Source organism: Alosa alosa, chromosome 12 (genome assembly GCF_017589495.1).
Source record: "Alosa alosa isolate M-15738 ecotype Scorff River chromosome 12, AALO_Geno_1.1, whole genome shotgun sequence".
Lineage (NCBI taxonomy): Eukaryota > Metazoa > Chordata > Actinopteri > Clupeiformes > Clupeidae > Alosa > Alosa alosa.
In genome coordinates, this window is record NC_063200.1 from 9,900,162 (window position 1) to 9,925,648 (window position 25,487).

At 43.2% G+C, this 25,487-nt stretch overlaps 3 protein-coding genes across 4 annotated transcripts in view; 2 read left to right on the top strand and 1 right to left on the bottom strand.

Moving 5' to 3' along the window:
* Positions 1-3,718: 3,718 nt before the first annotated feature.
* LOC125305206 (testis-specific serine/threonine-protein kinase 1-like) lies at positions 3,719-10,841 on the top strand. The gene is made up of 2 exons (XM_048259864.1): positions 3,719-5,102; positions 10,590-10,841. The coding sequence occupies exon 1, from the start codon at positions 4,102-4,104 to the stop codon at positions 5,098-5,100; it is 999 nt and encodes a 332-aa protein (XP_048115821.1). The 5' UTR covers positions 3,719-4,101; the 3' UTR covers positions 5,101-5,102; positions 10,590-10,841.
* ess2 (ess-2 splicing factor homolog) lies at positions 5,150-11,869 on the bottom strand. The gene is made up of 10 exons (XM_048259863.1): positions 11,540-11,869; positions 10,919-11,087; positions 10,566-10,664; positions 9,676-9,848; positions 8,828-8,945; positions 8,465-8,598; positions 8,075-8,177; positions 7,736-7,848; positions 6,401-6,516; positions 5,150-6,032 (listed from the first exon to the last, which is right to left on the bottom strand). Exons 1-10 carry the CDS (start codon positions 11,663-11,665, stop codon positions 5,762-5,764), a joined length of 1,422 nt encoding a protein of 473 aa, XP_048115820.1. The 5' UTR covers positions 11,666-11,869; the 3' UTR covers positions 5,150-5,761.
* Positions 11,870-14,396: 2,527 nt separating this feature from the next.
* Positions 14,397-25,487, top strand: part of si:ch211-127i16.2 (probable flavin-containing monoamine oxidase A) — a 62,465-nt gene continuing 51,374 nt past the window's right edge. The window contains exons 1-6 of one of the 2 annotated variants that reach the window (XM_048259870.1): positions 14,397-14,653; positions 14,753-14,840; positions 15,496-15,676; positions 17,643-17,757; positions 21,336-21,493; positions 24,060-24,149. In XM_048259870.1, the coding sequence (XP_048115827.1) occupies positions 14,548-14,653; positions 14,753-14,840; positions 15,496-15,676; positions 17,643-17,757; positions 21,336-21,493; positions 24,060-24,149 (738 nt within the window). In that variant the 5' untranslated portion in view covers positions 14,397-14,547. The remainder of the gene's footprint in view (positions 14,654-14,752; positions 14,841-15,495; positions 15,677-17,642; positions 17,758-21,335; positions 21,494-24,059; positions 24,150-25,487) is intronic. The other variant, XM_048259871.1, reaches the window with a different exon arrangement.

Consider the following 25,487-nt stretch of genomic DNA (forward strand, 5'->3'; position numbering starts at 1 on the left):
ATATCTCCGTTATCACACAGTATTGTTAGACATGCCTAATATCACAATACAGATGTGCACAGTTCTTAATCCCACTACTCTTCTTCCCACAGCTGATGATGGTGAGCCACATGACTGTGTGGCCGAACTTAATCATGTGTGCTCCCCCAGAGTTGACCTTGCTGATATACCACTGCCAAATGCTGAACTGGAACTGTTTGTTGATGGCTCTGCTTCCAGGGACCCAGCCACAGGCAAAAATGCAGTAGGTTATGCGGTAGTGTCGGCCCATGCCACACTCCAATCTGGCCCTTTGCCACAACACTATTCTGCCCAGGCTGCGGAAATGGTTGCACTCACTGAAGCCTGTAAATTAGCTGAGGATAAAACTTTGACGATTCTAACTGATTCTCGATATGCTTCTCGATATGCATTTGGGGTTGTGCATGATTTTGGGGCTATTTGGAGACATAGATTTTGTTTTTTAAATCAGATGGAGCCTATTCTTGAATTTCCCCTTGGATCAATAAATTATCTATCTATCTATCTATCTATCTATCTATCTATATATTCTGCATCATGACAAAGTGGCTGCGTTACTGGAAGCAATGTTACTCCCCAAAGCAATTGCTGTGTGTAAATGTCAGGCCCACACTAATGGCACTGATCCTCTGTCTTTGGGTAATGCGAGGGCGGATGCTGCTGCGAAGGCCGCAGCTGCCCTGACCCTCAGTGTGACTGCAACTTGTCCTGTTTTAACCTCTTCTCTCCCACAAGACTTACTTGCTTTGCAAACGTTTGCCTCTCAAGGCGAACGAGACGCCTGGCGCCGTAATGGCTGTATCCTTTCAAATGGGGTTTGAAAGTCCTGCCTACCACGTCACTTCTTTACACATTTTGCTAAATTAACGCATGGGTTGGACCATGCGTCAAAAGTGTTATAAATAAAAATTGGTTTACAAACTATTTTACTGCATGTGCCCAAGAATACTGTCAAAAATGTCTGATTTGCATGACTCATAATGTAGGAAAAGGATGACCTCAATCACTGGCAGCCCACCAACCACTTGAAAAAACCTTTTGATCTTGTAATGATGGATTTTATTGAATTAACACAGTGAAGAAAAAAATAAATATTGCTTGATAATGGTAGACCATTTGAATGGTCAGCTTGTTTGAAATAACCAGTCAATATGGAGTATGGACAGATAGGGAAAGATAGCATTTCCACTGGATATTGTCATGATCAAATGCTCAAGTATTCTGCAAGCATGTCTTCTGTTTTTATCTCAGATATCTAGGCAAGTCAAGGTTCCCAACACCATCACAAGGACCATTACACAATTACAAACCTTGGGACTATGTGCTAATCAAAGACTTTAGAAGGAAACACTGGAAGTCGAAAAGGTGGAACAGGCCATATCTGGTGCTTCTTACCACTCAAACAGCTGTCAAGGTAGCAGAAAGAGCCACGTGGGTGTATGCCACATATTGCAAACGTGCACCAAAACCGGACATTTTGGATTAGAGGGATCAAAATCTACCACATGTTGAAAGCTCACTGAGTCGGGTGAGGAGTAATCGGGACAGTTAAGAAAGAGCTGATATCTGGGTGGTGAGGCCCTTGAAGACACCATGGAGAGACTACAGCTGTTTGAGTTGGAAAGAAGGGTTGTGCGAGATAAGAAAAGTGTGAAACTGTGGGAACTAGGACTATTGTTACTCATCTGTTTTGTAACGGCATTAGCTCTTCTGTGTAGAGGAGTGAATTGCACCTGTTTGAGAGGTCAAGAAGGTCGGGTGGGAGGATTGGCTTCCTAGTTTGTTCCCAGGACTCAAAGGCTGGGTTGTAAGATGTTTAGCCCCTGTGATAATAGTTTTTGTTCTGTTGTGTACCTTGTGTTAGAGCCTTGACTATGCGCCTGGTTGAACGCTCTGAGGGACTACAAATGGTTCGGTATACTGCTTTAGCGATGGATGACGAGGAAGAAGAAAAATGGCTACCACCCTTTACGACTCAAGCCTAAAGCTTATGTGTATAAGACGGATTGTGTCTGATGTGATGGTTATTACAAATAATAAAAAGGGGGGAATGTGAGGGGAAAATTACAAAGAGGGACCTTAACCTTTGATTTGATACTTGTGTTTCTGTATGTCACACTTTTGTTTTGAATGGACTCTTCTGTGTTTAGCCTAGCTTGCCTGTGATGTTCCGTATAATTGATAGGCTACTTCTAATGCAGTGGGAATTCACTCTTTCTGTTTGACACTAATCTAGTTCTTAAAGTTCTTATTATTTGATACTTCTGTTTCAATAACTAATGGTCCGATGGCAAATCATGTGTTGTATGACGTTAGAAACGTTCTTAATGTCCTTGATTCTTAAATAACTCATTGTATTGACCAAGTCATGTGTATGTGCAGAGAGGGTGTAATGATACAATGATACAATGTGATTATGATACTGTGCTAGGTATAAATGTGTGTGTGAGAAAACAACTGTTGGTCTCTTGGGTGCACAGACTTTGTCTCTGTATCCTGATAGCCTGATGCTTATGAGACCTCTCTGCGCAGAGATTAATAAACTACTAACGAGAAAGACAAACCTTATTTCAGACTCTCAGTATTTATACGTCTTTAAGATAAAAATTCTTCCACACGACATGGGTCAACTTAAACTTAAAAGGGTTTAATCATTTTGACTAGTCAAATAGTCACTAGGCCTACACATTGACTGTGAATAGCAGTTTCTTATATGTCTATGGGACTACTTGACTACTTGACTACTAGTGTATGACATTAATGCCAATACTAAATGGCTTGTTTGGAAAAACAGACCTAGGCCTATACAGTAAAGCAAATTAAAACCCACAAGAGCCTATAGATTAAACTGTTCATATATCACTGACAAAACCAGAGGCAGACAGAGTACACAGCTTCATTACTTGAGTAAACGTAGATACCCTTTGCTAAATTTTACTCAAGTACAAGTAAAAGTACAACAGTCAGATACTTAAGTAAAAGTACTAAAGTACTTGTTTTTAAAAGTACTTGAGTATCAAGAGTACAAGAGTACATTTTCTAAATATTGCATTACTACTGCCACAGTGCTTACATTTATGCATTTATGTACAGAAACATCCTACATGGACTTATGAAACAATTTAATGTTAATACCTTGGAGAATGTAAAAGGAACTGAAAGTAAAATTAAGTCATTTCCATCTTTTTACCATGTTGCCAGGGATGGGCAGTATTTAAAATACAAAATACTATTTTGTAATGGAAACACTTGAAGCGAAAACTATCATTAACTTGTTCAGTAAATTGAAATAGTCTGGCGAGGTGGGGCCACAGGTTGGCACATTCCTGGGATGGACCTGCTGCGTCTTCATCCATTGTTTCGTCTCTTATCTAAATCTAACCATGGAGTTGACTTTGGCGGAAAGCTGAAGGTGATTGCTGATAGGCTGACCCAATCAGTGGCGCCTGCACAATCCAATCACGTTTGAGAGGGAAACAACAAATTGAGGGTTTCCGAGATTTTTCCTTTCCCCTTTTTTTTTAGAAGAAGTAACGGGTCACGGGTATGGATAGAAATGTAGTGGAGTAAAGAGTATAATATTTGCCTCTCAAATGTACTTGAGTAAAGTCATGAGTAGGCCTACTCCCAAAAAATGATAGGCCTACTCGAGTAAAGTAGGCTACAGATCCCTCAAAACTGTACTGTCAAGTAGGCCTACTGTTATCAAGTAAATGTACTCCGTTACTGTCCGGCTCTGGACAAAACACAGTTCATCTTCCGATCTATATCTATTTTCCGTCTTTGAAAACATAGACCTAACATCGTTACAGCCTGCAATATTATTCTAAATCTAAATTGTTGACTACGATTTATGACGCTTATAATTCATTTATTATGACGTCGAGCGGAGTAGGGTCTACGTCATATTACAACTTGATTTGTGAAATAATTAATGAAAGTAGTTACATGTAACTGTAACTACTTACTGTAGTTACACGTAACATGTAACTATACCACCAACAACAAATGTTGTCTGCTAAAAGAGTGCGCATAATGGCTGGCTGACAATCGATCCAGTATCAACGCAGGTGCTCTATAATGGATGAGTCTTTGGTTCTGAAGAAGTGCGGCTACATATTAGGAAATACGTTAGGGGACGGATCATATGGAAAAGTCAAGTCGGCCTATTCTGAAAGCCTAAAGTCAAACGTAGCGGTCAAAATTATTAATAGAAAAAAGGCAGCCGCTGATTTTTTGGAAAAATTCTTGCCACGAGAACTGGAAATCCAAGCAAGTTTGTGCCATCCAAATGTCGTGAAAATCTTCAAAATTTTCGAAACGTCAGATGGAAAAGTATTCATCGTCATGGAGCTCGGCGTACGAGGTGATCTACTGGAGTACGTCAAAAGCCGGGGCGCATTGGCAGAAGATTTCGCTAGAAAACTTTTTCGGCAGTTGTCGATGGCAATTAAATTCATTCACGCCCAAGACATCGTCCATCGGGATTTGAAGTGCGAGAATCTACTCCTGGACAAAGACTTCAATTTGAAAGTGTCAGACTTTGGATTCACGCGACGGATTATTTATGATGACACCGGCAAAATGGAACTGAGCAAAACGTTCTGTGGCTCTGCCGCTTATGCAGCACCTGAGGTTTTGCAGGGCATACCGTACAACCCCAAAATGTATGACGTGTGGAGCATGGGCGTGATTTTGTTTGTTATGATGTGCGGAGCTATGCCTTATGATGACTCAAATATCAAAAGAATGCTCCGGATACAGAAGGAGCATCGAGTGGACTTCCCTCGCTCCAAACAAGTCCCAGGAGAATGCAAAGACATCATCTACAAGATGCTCCACCCAGATGTCAAGAGACGACTTGACATTGGCTCCATCCTTGACCATCAGTGGCTGCAAGGAAAGACAGGGGAAGTCAACCGCAGACACCATGATGAGCCGTCCACGTCTAAAGCAGCCTCCAGCAGCAAAGACGACAAGAAACACGCAAAAGTGGACGCAGATGTCCCTCTGGACCCTGGCAAAGAGGACCTGGCTGGAGGCTCCTCATCCAGGAGAGACCCAGCCTCTGTGACTTGATGGTAAAGACACACAAGAAACTTTACTCAATCAAAACACACACCATTAGTGACATTCAACCATTTAATGAATAATTGGTCATTCTATTGTAAGGGCGTCATTTACAGTGACTGTAAGACAACCATTTTAACTCGCAGTAGAAAACAGGTTCTTGTCAACAATGACATCATGAATCGTTACACAAAGTCGTTTTGAAATTAAAAGCTACAAAATATAACAATATTTAAATACCTCTGCACGCACTATACAAAATTCTCTTTTTTCAGTGTGACATTTGTTGTGAATGTCCTCTAACATTATCCATGTACAAAAGAATATGCACATAGTCATATGCATATCACTTTCCACTTAGTAAGCCAGACAAGTATCCTTACAAAGTTCAAAAGGATGAAATTGTTTGAGTCTGTTTACACAAGCAATTCTGTTTTAAGAATGCGGTTCTTAGCAGAGCCTCCTCATTCAAACAGTTCTGTTCAAAACTTTGCTGCACTCCGTGGAATTACCTTTTTGTTAAGGTCAAATATGGGCATAATTTCCCTATTAGGGTATATTTTAGACTGACCGCTTTTGAGTCCAGATCTGGCTGTAGTCCTCCCAGGCCAGAAATAGACAGACACAGACACACACACACACACACACACACACAGACACACTCCGCTCATTAGAAGAAGTCAGCAGCCTTCCTCCTCTTAGGAAGCTGCAGGAGGTCGTCGGTGATGGACGCGGGATCTTGTGATGCTGGGGTCCCAGCCTTGCTGGGCGTGGGGGTGCCGTGGGGCGTGAGCGGCCCCTGTGGCGTGGGCACCCGGTGCGAGGGGGAGGGCGTGTAGCTGGCACGCAAGGCTTTGTCTGTGTACTTGCTGGACGAGCGGTTGACCATCCTCTGGAGAGCAGGTGACAGAGCAGCTGGCGTCAAGCCCTTGGGCGTGAGGCTGTAAGGAGGCAACACAATCAGAGAAGTGAGAACAGGCACATCCGTGAGGCTGGGGCTACAGAGGAGACACAAAACACAAGGGGAACAGTCACATGGTTCAACTCTTGTGCAAAGACAGAGAGGACTGTCCAAAGAGCACTAGCACAACCAGTTCCACTGATTTTAGTTTTGATTCTAGAAGCATATTGTTGCAGCACAGGCTTCACAAACGTTCCTCTCAGTTGCATATTCAGCCTCGCCCAGCCATACAACCATCCCACTTTTTACCCATTTGCTACTGTACCAACTGTACATGGTGTGTGTGTGTGTGTGTGTGTGGTGGGGGTTGAGTAGGTGAACGCGTGCACCAGGGTGTGTTCCCCTCACCTGGCTAGGTTTTCAGTGACTTTGCGCAGCGCCTCCTGCTTCTTGGCTCTGTTTTTGGCCGCAGCCTCGTTGGCCATTTTCAAACCAAGCCGCTCTCTTCTCCCAGGTTCAGGGATCTGCAAGTCAGAGAGAGATTGGTTAACAAACTGACCTGAGTCCTGCAGTGCAGGCAGTGAGCTTTGCAAAGTATCACAGATTAGACTGGATCTGTAACCCACACCATATATACAGTTAGGAACAAAACTATTCATATCCCTGGCAAATATTGATTTAATGTAGATTTTCTCTTGACCAATATGTTTGTTATGACTGAAAATGACACTGCCACATGGCTAAAGGTTGTAAGACAATGTGATAGAAACATGGAATCAAAAAAGAAGCGTTTTGACGGATTGAGGTCTGGAGTCTGGCCGGGCCAGTCTAAAATGTTGTCTTTTAACCATTTCTTGCCTTGTTTGGCTGTATGTTTTGGATCATTGTGTGGTTTAATGGTCGGTGTGCCGAGAGACCTGGCCCAATAGGCGGCATTGGACCATTAAAACACACAATGATCCCAAACATACAGCCAAACAAGACTGGAAAGGGTTAACAGAGAACAATGTCAACATTTTAGAGTGGCAAGCCAGAGTCCAGACCTTAATCTGTCAAAAAAGTGTGCACAAGGCCAGAGTAATGGCAAAAAATTGTTCCTGCCTCAAAACCCAGATTGCTGCTGAAAAGGTGTGGTCTAGAATCTTTGTGGAGACATGGAGGTTTGGTAGGTATTATAAGAACCATTTTGAGAGCTGTAAATGCAAATAAAGATGTTTCCACTGATTATTTAAAAAGGGCATGAATAATTTTGAAAATGCCATTTTTCATAAAAATGTTAAAAGATGAGAACGCTTCTTTTTTTGATTCCATGTTTCTACCACATCGTCTTACAACCTTTAGCCATGTGGCAGTGTCATTTTCAGTCAGAACAAACATATTGGTCAAGAGAAATCAACATTAAATCAATATTTGCCAGGGGTATGAATAGTTTTGTTCCTAGCTGTATACAGCTCTGGAAAATGTTGAGACCACTGCACATTTTTGTGACTTTCGAATGAGTTAACCTTATATTCAAATTTGCAGTGGTCTCTTAATTTTTTAATATGACCATCAACTAATTTGAATGTCACTCAGCAACCGTAGGATGACAACAGAAAAATGTGCAGTGGTCTCTTCATTTCCATACCTGTGTATATATATTGATGCATGCTGATTAGAATTCAACTGTTTGGACATAATGAAACATGATCTGATTAGCTCCTCGAAGACAAAAGCATTGTTAACTTTTGACCACTGACTGACCTTAAAAGAAGGGCCGTGATTATTTCTCTCTACGTATGGAGACTCAGCACCTTCCAGGCGGAACGGGGTGCTCTCGATCTCTCCCCAGGTCATTAGGGGCGAGTCGGCCACACCTTAGGGAAACAGACAGAGGTCAGAAGTAGTCATGGCAACATGCATCACAAGGGTTTGTCTACACTGGTATGTCACTGGTCAAATGACACCGACAAATGGCAAGTTTCACAAAACATTGCATTGCAACACACCATTTTACTCATAAGGATCAGTGTTGCAGTGTAATGTAGTGTTGAGGTGTAGAGGAAGACTGGACTGGAGGGTCATTCAGTTCATCATACTTACCAGGTGCAGGTGATGGAGCCCCAATATAGCCATAGCCATTCACTTTAGGGGACTCATGTGGAAGCAGGTCCTTCCCGTCAGGGCCCACCTTGCCTTGTTTATACTGGGGAAAACAGAGAGGAATATGACTTTGGAATATGGAATATGATTTATTCATTTAGCATTCTATCTATCCAAAGCAACTTACATGACAATTATATTGAAGGACCATTGGCCCCAGAGCAACTCAGGGTTAAGTGCCTTGCTCAAGGGCACAACGGTGGAAGCCGGGAATTGAACCCACAACTTTTCAGACTACTGCATGCTAGCCCAGCTCTTTAACCACTAAGCTACCACCGCCACATTTCCATGTCTTGGTTTAGCAGATGATGGGTTGGGTCACTGAAGTACCTGTGCATTCAGAGCGGCGGCCTCCTTGATCTGAGTCTTGTTCAGGGCTTTGCTGAAGGGGTCTCCCAGAAAGCGCGTGTTCTTGTGGATGACCTCACGAGGCCTCTTAAATATAGCGTCGTCATCTTTCACTCCTTCAAGCCATCAGAGAGGTCAAAAGACAGAGGTCAAAAGACTTCCTTTCATACAGGGCCAATGGCTTTTTTTTTCCTTTTTCCATGAACAAAGAGAGACAAAATGTCTGCCTGAAGTAATCAGAAATATTTAACGCCATTACATCCAATAATCATCCATTTTCCCGTCTTAAACGGCCTAGTCCACACCTGAATTCCGGCCTGAGAAATTGAAGCCCTTAGTCCTTACCTTCAGGATAATACATGAGGGCGTTTTTGGCTTTGTACTCCCACGTCTCCACCCCAGCCTTGGTGCACTCGAGGGCCTGCTTCTCTGAGGACGGCAGGGCCAGGTTCTCCTCGTGGCGCTTTGGGGGAGAGGAACCATACAGATGAAGGCTGGTTCTGAAACCAAATTCACTGGTCTATAGAACTCAGAACTAGCACACAAACCTGTCAGTTCTATATTCATTGGTGTGTAAGTAGCTAACTACCATATTGGTTGGTATGGAGTGAGTATCTGGTGCTGGTATTTAGTGCGATGACATGGCATAACTGATATGGAGCACAGAATGGTGTGGTATGATATGCCATGGCATGATATGTGGTATAACATCTAGATATGTGGTGCTATGAAGCCTGATGTAGGCCTATATCTGCCTGCATAATTAACAGTATGACAAAATATATGCGTATACTAACAATGATAAACAACATGTGCAGTCACTGTAATGAAGAGTGCCATATAGTGTGGACTGAGTACCTGTGGAGTGTGGACTGAGTACCTGTCTGGACTCTTCCTAGTATAAGTAAGTACAAGTATATATACTCTTTTGATCCCATGAGGGAAATTTGGTCTCTGCATTTATCCCAATCCGTGAATTAGTGAAACACACTCAGCACACAGTGAACACACAGTGAGGTGAAGCACACACTAATCCCGGCGCAGTGAGCTGCCTGCAACAACAGCGGCGCTCGGGGAGCAGTGAGGGGTTAGGTGCCTTGCTCAAGGGCACTTCAGCCGTGCCTAGGTCGGGGTTCGAACCAGCAACCCTCTGGTTCCTCTTCCTGGGGCTCATAGAGCCATGCATGCCTCACCTGTCTGAACTCTTCCTCGGCCTCATACAGCCATGAGTGCCTCAGCTTCTCCTTGTCGTCTGCCAGCTCCATAATCTGCTCGAAGGAGGCGTTGTCCTCACTGGTGTTCTTCGCCAGGAACCTATCCAGACATGGGAGCTCCTTCTCCTCCTCCTTTTCACCATCCTTCCCTCCTGTAAAGATGCCAGTGGTGTAATAAACACCTGAGCTATAGCTTGCTATGCAGCATCCTCATCTGTTAGCATCCTTATCTAAGCTATAGTTTGCTATGCAGCATCCTTATCTGTTAGCATCCTTATCTAAGCTATAGTTTGCTATGCAGCATCCTCATCTGTTAGCATCCTTATCTAAGCTATAGTTTGTTATGCAGCATCCTCATCTGTTAGCATCCTTATCTAAGCTATAGTTTGCTATGCAGCATCCTCATCTGAGCTATAGTTTGCTATGCAGCATCCTCATCTGAGCTATAGTTTGCTCTGCAGCATCCTTATCTGAGCTATAGCTTGCTATGCAGCATCCTCATCTGAGCTATAGTTTGCTATGCAGCATCATCATCTGTTAGCCAGGCTTGTGCAAAATTCCAGAATTGAATTAAAAATGGCTCTTAAATTCCAATTCAATTCTTGAATTTCACTTGCATTTCAATTGAGGTAGCAAACAGGAAGCAGAATTGCAATTCGAATTGTGCACAACCCTGCTGTTAGCATCCTCATCTGGGCTATAGTTTGCTGTTAGCATCCTCATCTGGGCTATAGTTTGCTGTGCAGCATCCTCATCTGGGCTATAGTTTGCTATATAGCATCATTATCTGGGCTAGTTTGCTATATAGCATCCTTATCTGGGCTATAGTTTGCTATATAACATCCTTATCTGCTGTAGTCATATCTTACCATATTCTGTTCCTTTCATTCCAGACCGGGGTTTGCCATGAGAGGACGAGGGAGAGGCAGGCCGGCCCTCAGGAGTCTCAAATGAATTCGGCGTCACATCTGAAACAAGCCATACTCATCAACCGACACTGAAAAATGAAACATCTGACCCACACCCGCAGAACTCATCAAGCGGCACTGAATGAGACAAGGTCAGCTTTACACAGCTGATGTGGAAGTGTTCAAGCATTCTTCTAACCAGGAAATAAATCGAACCCTGTGGTGTATGAGTTTTCATTTATCTCTTGGTCATTGGTGTACACAGAGGATTAAAACTTAAAATGTTCATTTAAAAATTGAACAACAACACTTACATGGCATATTGACACGGGGAGTAGACCTGTTCGAAGCTGATCCGAATTTAATGGCGATTTCTCGCATCTTCTCCAAGTCCCCATGTTCCTCAGCCTGCAGGTAGTCTTTCTGAGCCTGCAGCTTAGTGACATCTGGGAAGAAGTCTCTCTGAATGATCTTCTCTAAACCCTGTGAGTCAGAAATACAGATCAAATGAACTCTATTCCTGTTAAGTCCAAAAAACAGATAGTAAGCTACGTTTGACTGAAGCAGTGTAACAATCCAGAATATCAACCTGATTCTACATCAAGCGAAAGACCCTAATGTTAGAGTCAGAGTACTGAGCACTTGCGTTTAGTTTACGCTGCTTGCGTAACCTCCCTTAGCATAGTCCCAAGACAATTCACGAAGATCATAGGTCTGATCTCTGAACAGTGTTAAATAATCCAACTTTACCAATATACCTCAATCACACACTTGCCAAAATAATCCTCTACAACAATCAAACTAACGTTTAAATTAGTGAAATTAAATTAACATTGACTGTCGAAGTTAGCTAACGTTATGTAGCTAACAACATATTATCCTATCACAGCTAGCAGCTCGTCGAAAAAACGCCTCGTACTAATCATTATCGTTACCTCAATGTACTCCTCTTCATCAAGAACCTTCCTTTTGCTTTTCTTTACTTCCTCTGTGGGTTTTCTGACTGCGAGAGTTGTAATTAGCGAGTCGGACTTGTATGCCCTCTCAAGGCTTCCTTGCATTGTCCCACTTATTATGCTAACACTACGCTACAGTTGAACTTAATTATATCTGTTAAGGATGACTGTTTTTGCAGTCGTTCCGCGTGTTTGTTATTCTGATAAATGGTAAAATGGTCTTTCTCTTGTTTAATATACAAGTTTAATAACCTGCCAAGCGCAAATCGTACCAAACGTTAACTAGCACAACAACTCATGGTGAAATAACAATCGTCATATCCGGAATGACGAACAGTCCCAGAGAACCTGGAAGACTGAAAAGCAAGAGAAATCTTTTACCGCCACCTAGCGGCGAAGTTGGTGTACATTCAACAAGAACCACAACCTCAAATTTATTCTGCTATCACATACACTGTATGCTTGTAACAAATGTACGTTTAGGGTAGGTAGTTTAATGGATGCACCCACACACACACACACTCACAACACACACACACATGCATTCTCTCTCTCTCTCTCTTACACACACACACACACACACACTCTATTTTCTCTCTTTCTACATGATTGATCTAAAAGTCAATGCACTACACAGGAGAATCACAATAGGCTATTTATCCTTCTCTGCATCGTTCTCTCTCTCTCTGCAACAAGTTAACGACTATGCAAAATAATATTTGAAGAAAGCCATTGATTGCATATGACATACTGCAATGATTGGCTCCCCTCGCCTTGAATATGTTGAGTTTCATTCCATAGTCTTCAAAGCTCACACTGAATTACAAGCTGCATTGCTAATACAAACAACTCAGTCTTTGTTCTTTGGCAGAACCTGTGAAAAGACTTATAGAGGACTACGCAGCTACACTATATGAGGACGATCTCTCTCACTTTTTTCATCTTTATTTTGTGAGGTTCGTTCAAGGGGAATTCACACTCAATGTAAACCTGGTCTAATGCATTCACCCAGTGCACAGGCTGATTAGAGCAAATAGAAGAAGCTAGAACACTACTTCTGTATGCGCATGCCGTGTAGTTCTGCCAATAGCCGGCCTTCACTTTTTCTCCTTACTGTTCTGATGTCTGTCTTCATTTGAGGAAAATGCATGCTATAATAATAATAATAATAATAATAATAAAGCTTTATTTGTATAGCACCTTTCATACACAGAATGCAGCTCAAAGTGCTTTACATTTGAAGCATGTAACACAATAATAGTCAGTCAGTCATTATCAATCACTTTTCTTTGCTGTTTATGTTATACTCAGCAACATATCAAAAATATAGAAAATGACGTCATAAGACTGGCAGCCTTAACCCTCTTACCCCCCACAAGCACGCCATATGGCAACTGTGGCAAGGAAAAACTCCCATATTCCAGGAAGAAACCTTGAGCAGAACCTGACTTAATAGGGGGAGTCCATCTGCTTCTGGCTGGCTGCGCCCTCCAATAGTAGCAGATGTAGAATAATCTGAAAATGTAGTCTACAGGATAAGATGAGTTAACTAAAAGCTTTCCTGTACAGGTATGTTTTCAGATCTTTTTTAAAAATATTTACTGAACTCGCCTGCTTGATGTACAGAGGCAGGGTGTTCCAATGTTTGGGGGCATAATGTGTAACAACAACCTCTTTTCAATAATAGTTGCCATTTAAAGCAGCGCACCAAGTCCAATTAGGCCCTCCTTTGAATGGGCTTGATTATGTGGTCGAATGAAGAAATAAATCATTATATCTGAAAAATAGCCTATGTAAAAGGAAAAACATATTTGAATCACAATAATAGCCTGTAGGTCTAGAATATTAAAGGCTGATCAAATATGGATTTGAGAAAAAATGCAAATAAAATAATTTAATCAACATGAAGTGGCACAACAACGTTATTAAAACAAATAAAATATCATTAAATAAAATAAAAGTTTATGTGTCACGCAAAAGTTCAGCCTATGCTCTCCATAGTCACAGGTCAATACTGCACACAATGGGTGATTCTCCAACTACAGGCACTTTTGGCCTTTCAACACAATGGCACAATGTATCCAAAATACACACAACTATGCTTTTTTTCACTTATTTTGCATATTTTGACAAAGTTACAGCTGTGGTGGAAATGACGTCGAATAAAAAAAGTACTACTGCAAGTGATGGTTACAATGATTTTTCTTCAGTTTCTGATCACCATATGTCTTTGATATTTGCCATCAACCTTCCTCTTTAGTAACACTATGTTTTGCCCTGGTAAACAAATAAACATTTTTAGGTAAAAAAGTATATATTACAGGGACACTGATGTTTTCTCTAAAAGATAGTATAAATATATTATTTGCATTAGAAATTGAAATGGTATGTGTTTATTTAACTCTTTCTTGCAACAAACATGGTACAAAATCTAGGTTTAATTTGTTTTTAGTGTATTTTAACAGTCAAAGGTTACAAGTCTGGGTTGAGGACAAGCTCAAAACAGCCAAATCCACTGATAAAAGCCCCTCTAAGAGCAGTAAATCAGAATAGGCATGATTAATTTTTTATAGGATGCTGATGATCTGGCCTTTGCAAATTGACATGATTGAAATAAAAATATTATATGTTTCCATAAAAACAACCACAAGGACACAAAAGTACCTGTAGTTGGAGAATCACCCATTAGCCGCACCTTAGGCCTACATAACACTTGTATAACATTACACTTCGTCCGTCCGTGACCCAAATGGGCAGTCGTGTAGTGGAGTGGAGAGTTCAGTTCACTGTTCACTGTTCACATCCCACTTTCCGACTCTTCCGGGTCCCCCTGACGCGATACTCCAAAGTCCGATACGTGCCAGATAAATTATCATTGGTGTAGGCCTATCGTTGTCTATTGTAGTCGAAGTTGTTTATCTGACTCTGTAACTAACCTGCGTGTTAGTACAATAGCCATTATTTGAAGATTTTAAAGCTGTTCAAACATGTATGACATTGTTATTGTCGGTGCTGGGCTGTCTGGATTAAGCGCAGCACATCTCTTACTTCAGAGAGAGGCAAAGTTAAAACTTTTGATCTTGGAAGGAAAAGGTTGGTTATTTGTTGTTTTGTTGTTGTGGTCCTAGGTGTCATTTTTTCTCGTATTGATATAATAGGTCTGCATTTGATACATTTGTTTTTTGATCGTAGAGAGGGTAGGAGGGCGCACTGTCACACAGGACGTGCCGGCTGCTGGTGGACTTGATCGCTGGGATCTTGGAGGACAGTGGGTAGCCAGGTAAGCTACATAGCATGTTCTGTAGTCAGGATGACTCGCATTTACACTCAACAGGCTGTCTGTCAGGAAAGAAGTGTCTGATAACATGGTAGTCTACAGTGTATCAGGAATCAAAAGCAGTCATAGGCAGCTAGAATGGTTGTCTAGGCCTACCGTTTTAGAAGATGTCTCTTAAAACATTTTGCATTTAGAGTTCCATTGGAAGATAAGAGTAGCCTACCGTAGGCCTATCCTATGGGATAAGTCCCAATCCGGGGTCCGCGCGGACCCCACTTGGGGTCGCCAGAGATTGCAGGGGTCCGCACAATGTTGCCTGGGCTGAGGTTGTAAGGTTACCAAAATTATATTTGCGCACATTAAATGTATACAATCCCAATAACACACCCAATTGGATAATCAAAATTCTGTATAATCCAAATTAAAAAATATTTTTGTTCCACATTTAAATTCATGTAGCTATTTATTACCCCTGACCTCTGAACTATTTTTGTGTGTGTATGCGGGTAGGAGTTCGGGTAGAGGGCCCTGGCTTGTCTTAGACACAGGCAATAACTGTGACATAAGCTAGATAAGACAGCAATATCTCTATGAACCTTATCTCCATATGATTTCTGAAATATTTGCACTCAGTTTGAAAGACTTCCTCCATCTCCAGTTCACAGACCCATGTAATGCAACTCATAGAGGAACTTGGTTTGGTGGTATATCCACAATACACCGAAGGCAAGAAGGTGCATCATATGGGGGGTCCCAATGCTAGGATCAGCACCTACACGACCAGCATCCCATCATATTCACCCCTGGTCCTGTTAGACTTCCTGCAGTTCATATGGAAGGTAGGTGTACAGACTCCCCTGCATGCTAACGCAGCACATCTGGACCAGATATGTGAATGAAAACAACAAATGAACAGTGATTAATCTTACAGTAGGTGCTGTGCCTCTCAGAAATCAGTAAAATAACAAGCTTGCTATACATTGCGCATGAGAAATGTGCCAGGCTATCTAACAATCTCTTCCGAGAATCAGTCATATGTTTTCATTTCTTTCCTTTTAATACATTAGTTAGGCCGCCTACACGACTGAATTAGTGTAATGCATTCCACACCCTGGGCCTGAGATGACTATGAAATAGCTCTGTGTGTAATTTCAGATATATGGTACACAGAAGAGGTTTTAGGATCCTTAGACAGGGGATTTTCCACAGTGTCCAATCAACAACTAACCCTAATTAACAGTACATAACGTGATGTGGGATACAACAACAACAACAACAACTACATGGACTACAAACCAACACGTAAACACAAAATCATCAATAAAACAGACTGCTTTGTGCAGTAAGGGCGTATCCCTCATTGATGCGGACAAAACCAGTAGCCTAATTAAAAAGCCTGTTTATGTGTTTTGTTGAATTAGGCCCACAACACCTCCAGAAGGCTAAACAGTGGCCCAAGTATTCTGTGAGCACCTCAGCCATAGCTATTTTCTTGCCTTTTCAGCAGCCTCAGACAAGTCCTTACAACTCTTTTCACTTACCGTCCCCGAAAACCAAAATCTAACAGAAGTGAACAGAAGTGCTGACCTTCCTAGCCTCTAACACCTATCTCCATTCTTGTGTCTTCAAAGGCTTCCTCTATCACATCTTCAAAGGGAATAGTTATCTCAATAAAGACAATGTGCTCAAACTCAGAATATAGAGAATACCTATCCCGTAGACACTTTCTGTTCCCAGAGAGTTTACAGTTTAAACGTTAAAAATCAATGTAGATAAGTTGTAATAAAAATGTTTTGGACGTTAGTGTAGTGCTCTAAAAAATGTGATTTTTTTTATCCTTGAGCTACTGTTAACTCATTGTTTTTTTCTGTGCCAATAGACATGTCTTAACACACTTTGTTCATGTACTGTACTTGAAAGGATCTATACTCAAATGTTAGACAAATTTGTAATGTAATGATGTACACTATATGATGACATACATATTTACTAATCGATTAAGACAGGAATAGTAACACAGTAAATGTTCAGATGCAATTACATATACAGACACAAACACAGATTGTACATTTTGAATGAATATTCATGAATCATGTCTGTTAGATTGTGTATTCCAGGTAGGCTAATGTCAGTGACACAGCAAGTGGGTTGTTTTTATGAAGTACAAATAAATCACATCAAAATGACCCAACTGCAGTTTCAGGAATGCAAAAATATATACGTTATATATTTCTGAACATTCATTAAAATGAAGGATAGCTATCAGAATGAATAGCTGTCAGCCCAGCACAGTTCCGCTTATGTTTGATTGAGCCATATCTCTTTTTGTTTATCGCAATTTGGGTGAAGAGATGGAGTCACAGCAGGCAACACAAATATAAAAGGGTTTCAGCCTTTGAAACATAGCCCAAGGCCTTATTTGAATCATTCCGTACTCGCTTGCTTGCGTCCTCTCCCATTTCTCCCTCTTTTTCTCCTACTCCCTTTCTATATTTCACAAATACATACAGGTGATAGCCTGTCATGTGCAGACTTTATCTTGGAGCTGTTCTAAGCATCTTACATTTGTAAGAAGACTTAATTGTGTGGATATGGTATTAGACAGGTCATGGTATTAGACAGGGCATGGTATTAGACAGGACATGGTGTTAGATTGAAAGGATGTGTAATATCAGATTGAACTGACCACATTGTGAGATTGACAGGCTTTGATATTGGAGTGACAGGATGTGATGTCAGATTGACAGGTTTTGGTGTCAAATTGATTGAAAGGGCTAATGTCTGAGTGACAGGATATGATGTCAGATTGGCAGGCTGTGCAAGTCGGTGGATGTGCAGGAGCCTTGGAGGACCCCCGACGCCCTTCGCTGTGACGCCATGACCCTCTCCACCTACATCGAGCAGCACGTGTGGACCACAGGTACGGAGCAAGTGTGTTTTACGTGCCCTCCTCAGCAGGATATATGGCTGTGTGTGTACTATGAGCCCTCCTCAGCAGGATATATGGCTGTGTGTGTACTATGAGCCCTCCTCAGCAGGATATATTGCTGTGTTTGTCTGGGAGCTGTGAAGGAATGTCAGATGGCAACCGTCTGCTGTAACCTCTCGCTGACAAATCTTCAAAAGTCCTAGTCATTCATTTACATATCAAACTACTACACATAGCCTGGCGTTATGGATGTGGCATAAAAAAAAGTGGATATTTGCATAGAACTGGCCAGATGATTCACGGCTGTGCTCTGTGAACAGTGCCCACTGCAGAACACTTGGTGCCATTAAGCATGTCACGTCAGGCTGCCCGAGGAGCTGCTGGCTGGCAGTGGGGACGCTCAACGACTGTGCAGCCTCATGTGTGCTATGCGAGGGGAGGAGAGGGGCTCCATCAGGGGGGGGGAAATCATATTGATTTACCTCAGCATAGATGGGGGGGTGCTGGCTATTATCAAAAGCCATTCAGAGAATTGAAGGTCTAACTGAAGAGGCATAAGTAAAGCTCTTCTCGCTCTTTGAAAGGATGGTGGTGACGGGGACAGGGATGAGGTGGAGGCTAATAGCAAGTAAACACACACACACACACACACACACACACACACACACACACACCTCAGCAGGGATGTAGTGGAGGCTAAATGCGAGTAAATGCAGTTTATCCACCTCTGAAATGTCATAAATAGAGTTTATCCACCTCTTATTAGAGTTTATCCACCTGTCAAAAGAGTTTATTCTCCAATTGCAACTTTTAACATTCACTAATCACACTGTATCATCCACATCCACAATATGTACACTCATCAACACTCTTGGAACCATTTAATATCATTGGTATTGTTATAAACATTGGACAATAACCTCCACCATCATCAAACATGTTCTGAATGCCTTTTTTTAAAAATCTGATACCGCATGGCGCAGTCCACTTCACCGAGATCACAGAAATCATAGTTTACCCACCTCTTATTCTACCACCACATCCCTGGATGGGGGTGATGCATTGTGGCACTTTTGGACTAATGGTCGTCAACTCCCGTCACCCCCATGAGGAACCCCAGGTGGCCTGATGGCTCTCCATTCAGTCCTGCGACATGTAACAGGAGGATTACTTTGCTGGGCACACATACAGTACGAAATGCAGTGACCATTACTGGTAGCTTGTACTGTTAAAGACCTTAGCCTGAGAAGGAGCCTAAAGAATTTCACTACACAAGATTAACCCGAGAAAGCAGTCTAAAGAATTAGTTTACTACATAACAGATTAGCCTGAGAATCAGCCTAAAGAATTTAGTTACTGCATAACTGCACCGCCCTCTATATCTTACTGAAGTGGTAGAGGACCTAGCGTACACCTACTAGGCCTCTAAGTGTTTGGTACATGTGTGTGTGATGGCTGCATTGTGCGGGTGTGTGTGTGTGTGTGTGTGTGTGTATTGGCCAGCATCACTTATGGTGCGGCACTACCTCTGCCCAGCCTTTATATTGCAATGTTTGACCCACTGACATACCGCTTTTCTCACAAATGAAAAATAGGCTCCACATGGAAACTCTAAATAAAAGATGACGTACGTCTCATGCAGGCATTGTAAAGGCTCTAACCTGTTGAAATGGTCGGCCAAAATTAAAATCAACTGGCCACACAGCCATAACGTGACCCAGAGTAGGGCTGTACAATTTGGGGAAAACGTCCAATTGGGATTTGGTGATTTGATTTGCAATGTAATATTTGAAAGTCAGGCTTCAGTTCAATATTCCAAATGTTGCTTTAAGTTGAGCCACTTCTGATTGGTGAGGCCTGTCACACATGGAGGATGGTATGAATATAAAATTCATATGTCATTGGGACAGAGTTGCAAACTGCATGAGTAATTGCAGCTTTTGCATTTAGTTCAGATTGCGAGTTTGATTAAAAATCGATTAATTGTACAGCCTTAAAGGAGAATTCGCCGTAATTCTCCTTTAACGCTGAGGCAGGAAATGTGATGCTTGAGCCAGATGAAAAGCCTACTGCTGGTCATACATGTGAAAAGGCCTTGGGCGGTGCAGTAATTAAACTGACCTGACATTACCGTTGTACCTGTGGGCTACACACACAGACACACACACTCACACACACAGACACACTCACACACACAGACACACTCACACACACAGACACACTCACACACACAGACACTTACACACACAGACACACTCACACACACAGACACACTCACACACACAGACACTTACACACACAGACACACTCACACACACACAGGCACACGGCACACACACACACCCCACACACACACACCAGCACTAGGTACTGAAGCCTCTGCTTTTGTCTCAGCTAACAGAAATAGATATCTTTTCTTCTTCTTCTTCTTCTTTTGTACTAAACCAGCAATTCCTCCTGTCCAACGAAAAGGCTTTTTCTCCTCAATGCTCCAGGAGAAGGCAGTTTCCTTATGATTTACTGTACTTTAAAAGGCAGCGTTTTCATCTCTCTCATAATTATTGCGACACATCGGCGTGAAAGCACTCCCAATTTTCTTTTTTCTCTTTAGCTAGTGTGCACTTGTTCTCTGAAAAGAGGTAGAGGAAACGTAAGTGTGGGAGATGCATTAAAAATTGATTTTTGAATAACAGTAGGCCTGAAATATTGCAGTCTTTTTGTGTGTGAATATGTGGAGTCCAAATCGATATTATACACACATAATTTTCACATTTGAGTGTTCACTTTTTCCAAAACTCTTCACTTTACAAAGACGAGTTGCTGCAGCCAGCCACTACAGCTGCTACAGTAGGCTGCTACAGTGCTACACTCTGGGGGCATGAACATGGGGGCTCACAAACATGTCATGTCTGGCTGCTTTACAGTAGCTGCTTGAGTTAGGTAAAACTGATTGTCCCCCCCCCATTTTTCCTACTGGTCGGGGATCAAACCGGTAACCCTTCAGTTACAAGGCCGAAGCCCTAACCAGCCACAACTGCTCCCTTAATGAGTAGAATGAATAGATAAACTGATTATCAGTCTGTTACTGTATTGCGTAAAGTTTTGTATGGTATTTTAATGTCCTTTGTGTGTGTGCATGTGTGTGTGTGTGTCTGTCTGTGTATCTGTGTGTGTGTGTGTCTGTGACTGTGTGTTGTGTGTGTGTGTGTGTGTGTTTATGACCGTGTGTGTATGTGTGTGTGTGTGTGTGTGTGTCTGTGACCGTGTGCCTGTGTGTGTGTGTGTGCCTGAATGTGTTTGTGTGTGTGTGTGTCTGTGACCGTGTGCCTGTGTGTTGTGTGTGTGTGTGTGTGTGTGTTTATGACTGTGTGCCTGTGTGTGTGTTTATGACTGTGTGTGTTGTGTGTGTGTGTCGTGTGTGTGTGTGTGTTTATGACCGTGTGCCTGTGTGTGTGTTTATGACCGTGTGCCTGTGTGTGTGTTGTGTGTGTGTGTGTGTGTGTTTATGACTGTGTGTGTGTGTGTGTGTGTGTGTGTGTGTGTGTGTGTGTTTGTGTGTGTGTGTGCAGAGTTGAAGGAGGAGATGGCCTTGTGCAGTCGTGCGGTGTTTGGAGTGGAGCCGTCCCAGATGAGCCTGCTGTTCTTCCTGATGTACTCGGCCGCCGCAGGGGGCGTCATGAGGCTCCTGGAGACCACACCTGGGGCCGCGCAGGAGTTTAGGGTCAAGGTGACCACACACACACACACACTTACACAGACACACACACACTCACACAGACACACACCACACACACATTCACACACACGCACACAGACATATACATACGAACACACACACACACACACACACACACACACACACACACACACACACACACATGCCACAGACTTACCCATACAAGGTCTTACAGACAGAGTAATATTAGTAGCAGGAGATGCAGAGAGATATTCAAACATACAAAGAAAAAGATAGATGCCTAGATTAGGATGTTGAGAGACAGGGGTGTGTGTGTGTGAGAGAGAGAGACAGAGATTCAGACACAAATAGAAAAAGAAAGTGACATAGATTGATGGGGGGATAGAGGAGTTAGTGAGGAAGAGAGAGAGAGAGCAATAGAGACACAAAGACTAAATGGAGAGAACACAGAAATGGAGAGGAAAGAAGGATACATGCTGTAGATTGATGGGAGGAAACGAGAGACAGAGACATGCAGAGGGGAGGAGAGAGAGAGAGAGTGAGAGAGAGAGAGAGAGAGAGAGAGTGAGTGAGAGAGAGAGAGAGAGAGTGAGTGAGATCTCTGTCAAAGTGACGAATAGTTAGAGTAGTTTGTTGATGCCTCAAGCCAGACAGTGAGAGCACCGCACACCTACATCAAACAGGAAGCAGAGCAAGAAGTGCAGGAGGAGGAGGACATAGCACCAAAGATAATTAATGCATAGCAAGATGGGTCGTCCTAGTTCATGTCTATGAGGGCAAAGTGGAGATAGTCTGGTTCAGTCCCCGCCTGCACAGGGGCGTGTCACTGACGTATGACTGACGTTTGAACGCCTCGGTTCCACGGCAGACAGAAGCCGGAGTACAAAACAAACTTGGTGTACACCTTCATTAATGTTGATTTTCTCCCGACTGGAGGGTCAAACTGTCACGACATTCTCCTGACATGGGGAGGAGAGTTTGGAGATCATGATACCGTGTCCAAAATGTGCATCCATTGCTCAGAAAAATAAGGCTTTGACAAATTCTGTGAAATTCTTGGATTCTGCCATAGACCTCAATGTTAAAAAGGGAGCCCGATCACTGCATAAATGGGGATAGTGGCCCCCTCAGGCGGGCGGTACTACTGCTACCCTATTTGCATACATTTTTCGGGGACAGGAAATGGCCTCTCAGGAAGTATCTTCGTAATCAACCATCTTTGCCGCACACCTACATCAAACAGGAAGCAGGAGGTTCAGCAGGAGGAGGACATAGCACTCCTACATCAAACAGGAAGCAGGAAATGCAGCAGGAGGAGGACATCGCACTCCTACATCAAACAGGAAGCAGGAAATGCAGCAGGAGGAGGACATAGCACACCCATATATATTAGAAAGCCAGATACCCCATTGTCTGTCGAGTTCTATTAGGTAGCATCGTAAATGCGGTCACGCACACACACACAAAAACACGTTTACTATCTATGGCAACACTTGCCAGCAATCAGAGACACCTGTCTGATTTCCAGTCAGAGTCACATGCTCCTCCATTGGCCTCCAGTGATTGTTGCCCCCACCAAGATGGCGGCGCTATTTACGTACCTTCTGGAGCCCAATGCGGTATCTAGCTTTCTGATATCTATAAGCACACCTACATCAAACAGGAAGCAGGAAGTGCAGCAGGAGGAGGATCAGGAGTAGGCACAGCACACCTACGTACATCACACAGAAGAAGGAGGCCTAATCAAAAACAGCAGGCCATCATAACCCCCCCCCACACACACACACACAAACATACACACACACACACACACAAGCACACACACAGAAGCAGGCAGGGCCAGCAGGCTGTCACTAGCACACCCACATGAAATAAGAGAAGCAGGAGAAGTCCTGAGTCAGAGAGGAGCAGGAGGAGGTGCAGTTGATTTAGAGAGGAGGAGAAGAGCAGGAGGAGGTGCAGTTGATTTAGAGAGGAGGAGAAGAGCAGGAGGAGGTACAGTTGATTTAGAGAGGAGCAGGAGGAGGTGCAGTTGATTTAGAGAGGGGGAGTGGAGCAGGAGGAGGTGCAGCCCGGAGTCAGACAGCAGCTCTGTTAGACAGACAGGTGTGTGTGTGTGTGTGTGTGTGTGTGTGTGTGTGTGTGTGTGTGTGTGTGTGTGTGTGTGTGTGTTTTATGTGTGTGTGTGGTGGAGTTAGTCAGACAGGACTAGAGCCTCTGTTCCTCTGAACAGCATGCTGACAATAATGTGAGACAAAACTAAAGTTATCAAACTCAAACACCACCTTCTCTCTGTTTTGTTTGTGTGTGTTTTGTGTGTGTGTGTGTGTGTGTGTGTGTGTGTGTGTTTATGTTTATGTGTGTGTGTGTGTGTGTGTGTTGTGTCTCATATGTCAGGTGTGTGTGTGTGTATGTGTGTGTGTGTGTGTTTATGTGTATATCTGGTGTGTGTGTGTGTGTTTATGTGTATGTCTGGTGTGTGTGTGTGTTTATGTGTATGTCTGGTGTGTGTGTGTGTGTCTGGTGTGTGTGTGTGTGTGTTTATGTGATGTCTGGTGTGTGTGTGTGTATGTGACACTTCCCTCCTCCTCCACAGGGGGGCACTCAGCAGCTGTCAGAGTGCTTGGCGGAGCGGATCGGTACTGAGCGTGTGCGGCTCAACTCGCCTGTGACGGCCATATGGCAGGTAATGGCTCAATCCACACACAAGAGGTGTGCTGAAGTGATTGTGATCTCTCTTTCTTCCACTCTCTCTCTCTCTCTTTCACTCACTCTCAACCCCCAACCCCCCCTCTCACACACACACACACACACACACACTCACATTCTCCTTCTCTCTCACACACACTCTTATTCGCTTTATATCTCCCAGACTATCTTTGTTCCCCCGCACTCGTTTATTCTCTCTCTCTCTGTGTCTGTTTCTTTTGTCTTCCTTTTTTAATCTTTTTTTCCAACTTTCTCTCTTCAGAATCATACTCCCCCATCCTCCTCTCTGTCACCCCCCACCCATCTCTTTCTCTTTCTCCATATGTCTCATCCTCCCATCTCTTTCTCTTTCTCCATATGTCTCATCCCCCCATCTCGCTCTGTCTTTTCTCTGTGTGTTATTCTTGTCTCCTGCGCAAGGTAATTATCAGGAGAGAATACTGGCCTTGTTGAGCAGGTGTACAGCAGCACCCCACACACGTGTGCCAGGGCCTGTGTTAGTGTGTGTGTGTGTGTGTGTGTGTGTGTGTGTGTGTGTGTGTGTGTGTGTGTGTGTGTGTGTGTGTGTGTGTGTGTGTGTGTGTGTGTGTGTGTGTGTGTGTGTGTGGAGTGCCGGAGCCTTGATCATTCTCCTCCGTCTGTGTGGGATTGGTAATCTGTGTGTAGGTTCAGCTTTGACAGCACAGGAGAGGATGTGGAGGAGTGTGTGTGGCGGAGAGCTCGAACAAACTACTTTTTGTTTACTTGATTTCTGTGAAAAACAAAGCCACTCACAAAGAGCCACAAAGTGTGTTGTAGTCCCCAACACTATAGTCAGTGATGTCAGTGGTGTCAAGATTCTTGTGTTGAAAGGGAGGTTTCATCACCTTCCTCCTCACCCTCACCCCCTCCTCCTCACCTTCATCACCCTCACCCCCTCCTCCTCACCTTCATCACCTCACCCCCCTCCTCATCCTCACCACCTTCCTCCTCTCCTTCATCACCCTCCTCATCCTCATCCTCCTCACCTTCATCACCATCCTCATCCTCACACTCATCACCTTCATCACCCTCCTCATACTCACACTCATCACCTTCATCACCCTAATCACCTTCATCACCCTAATCACTTTCATCACCCTAATCACCTTCATCACCCTCCTCATCCTCCTCACCCTCCTCACCAGGGAGAACATGAGGAAGGAGGCTTGGCTGGCTGTGTGAGGCTCCTTGAATTGAGTTAAATTGAATTGGGGTGTGTGTGTGTGTGTGTGTGTGTGTGTGTGTGTGTGTGTGTGTAAACAGGTAAAACAAACTGCACATAGAGATCAAAGAC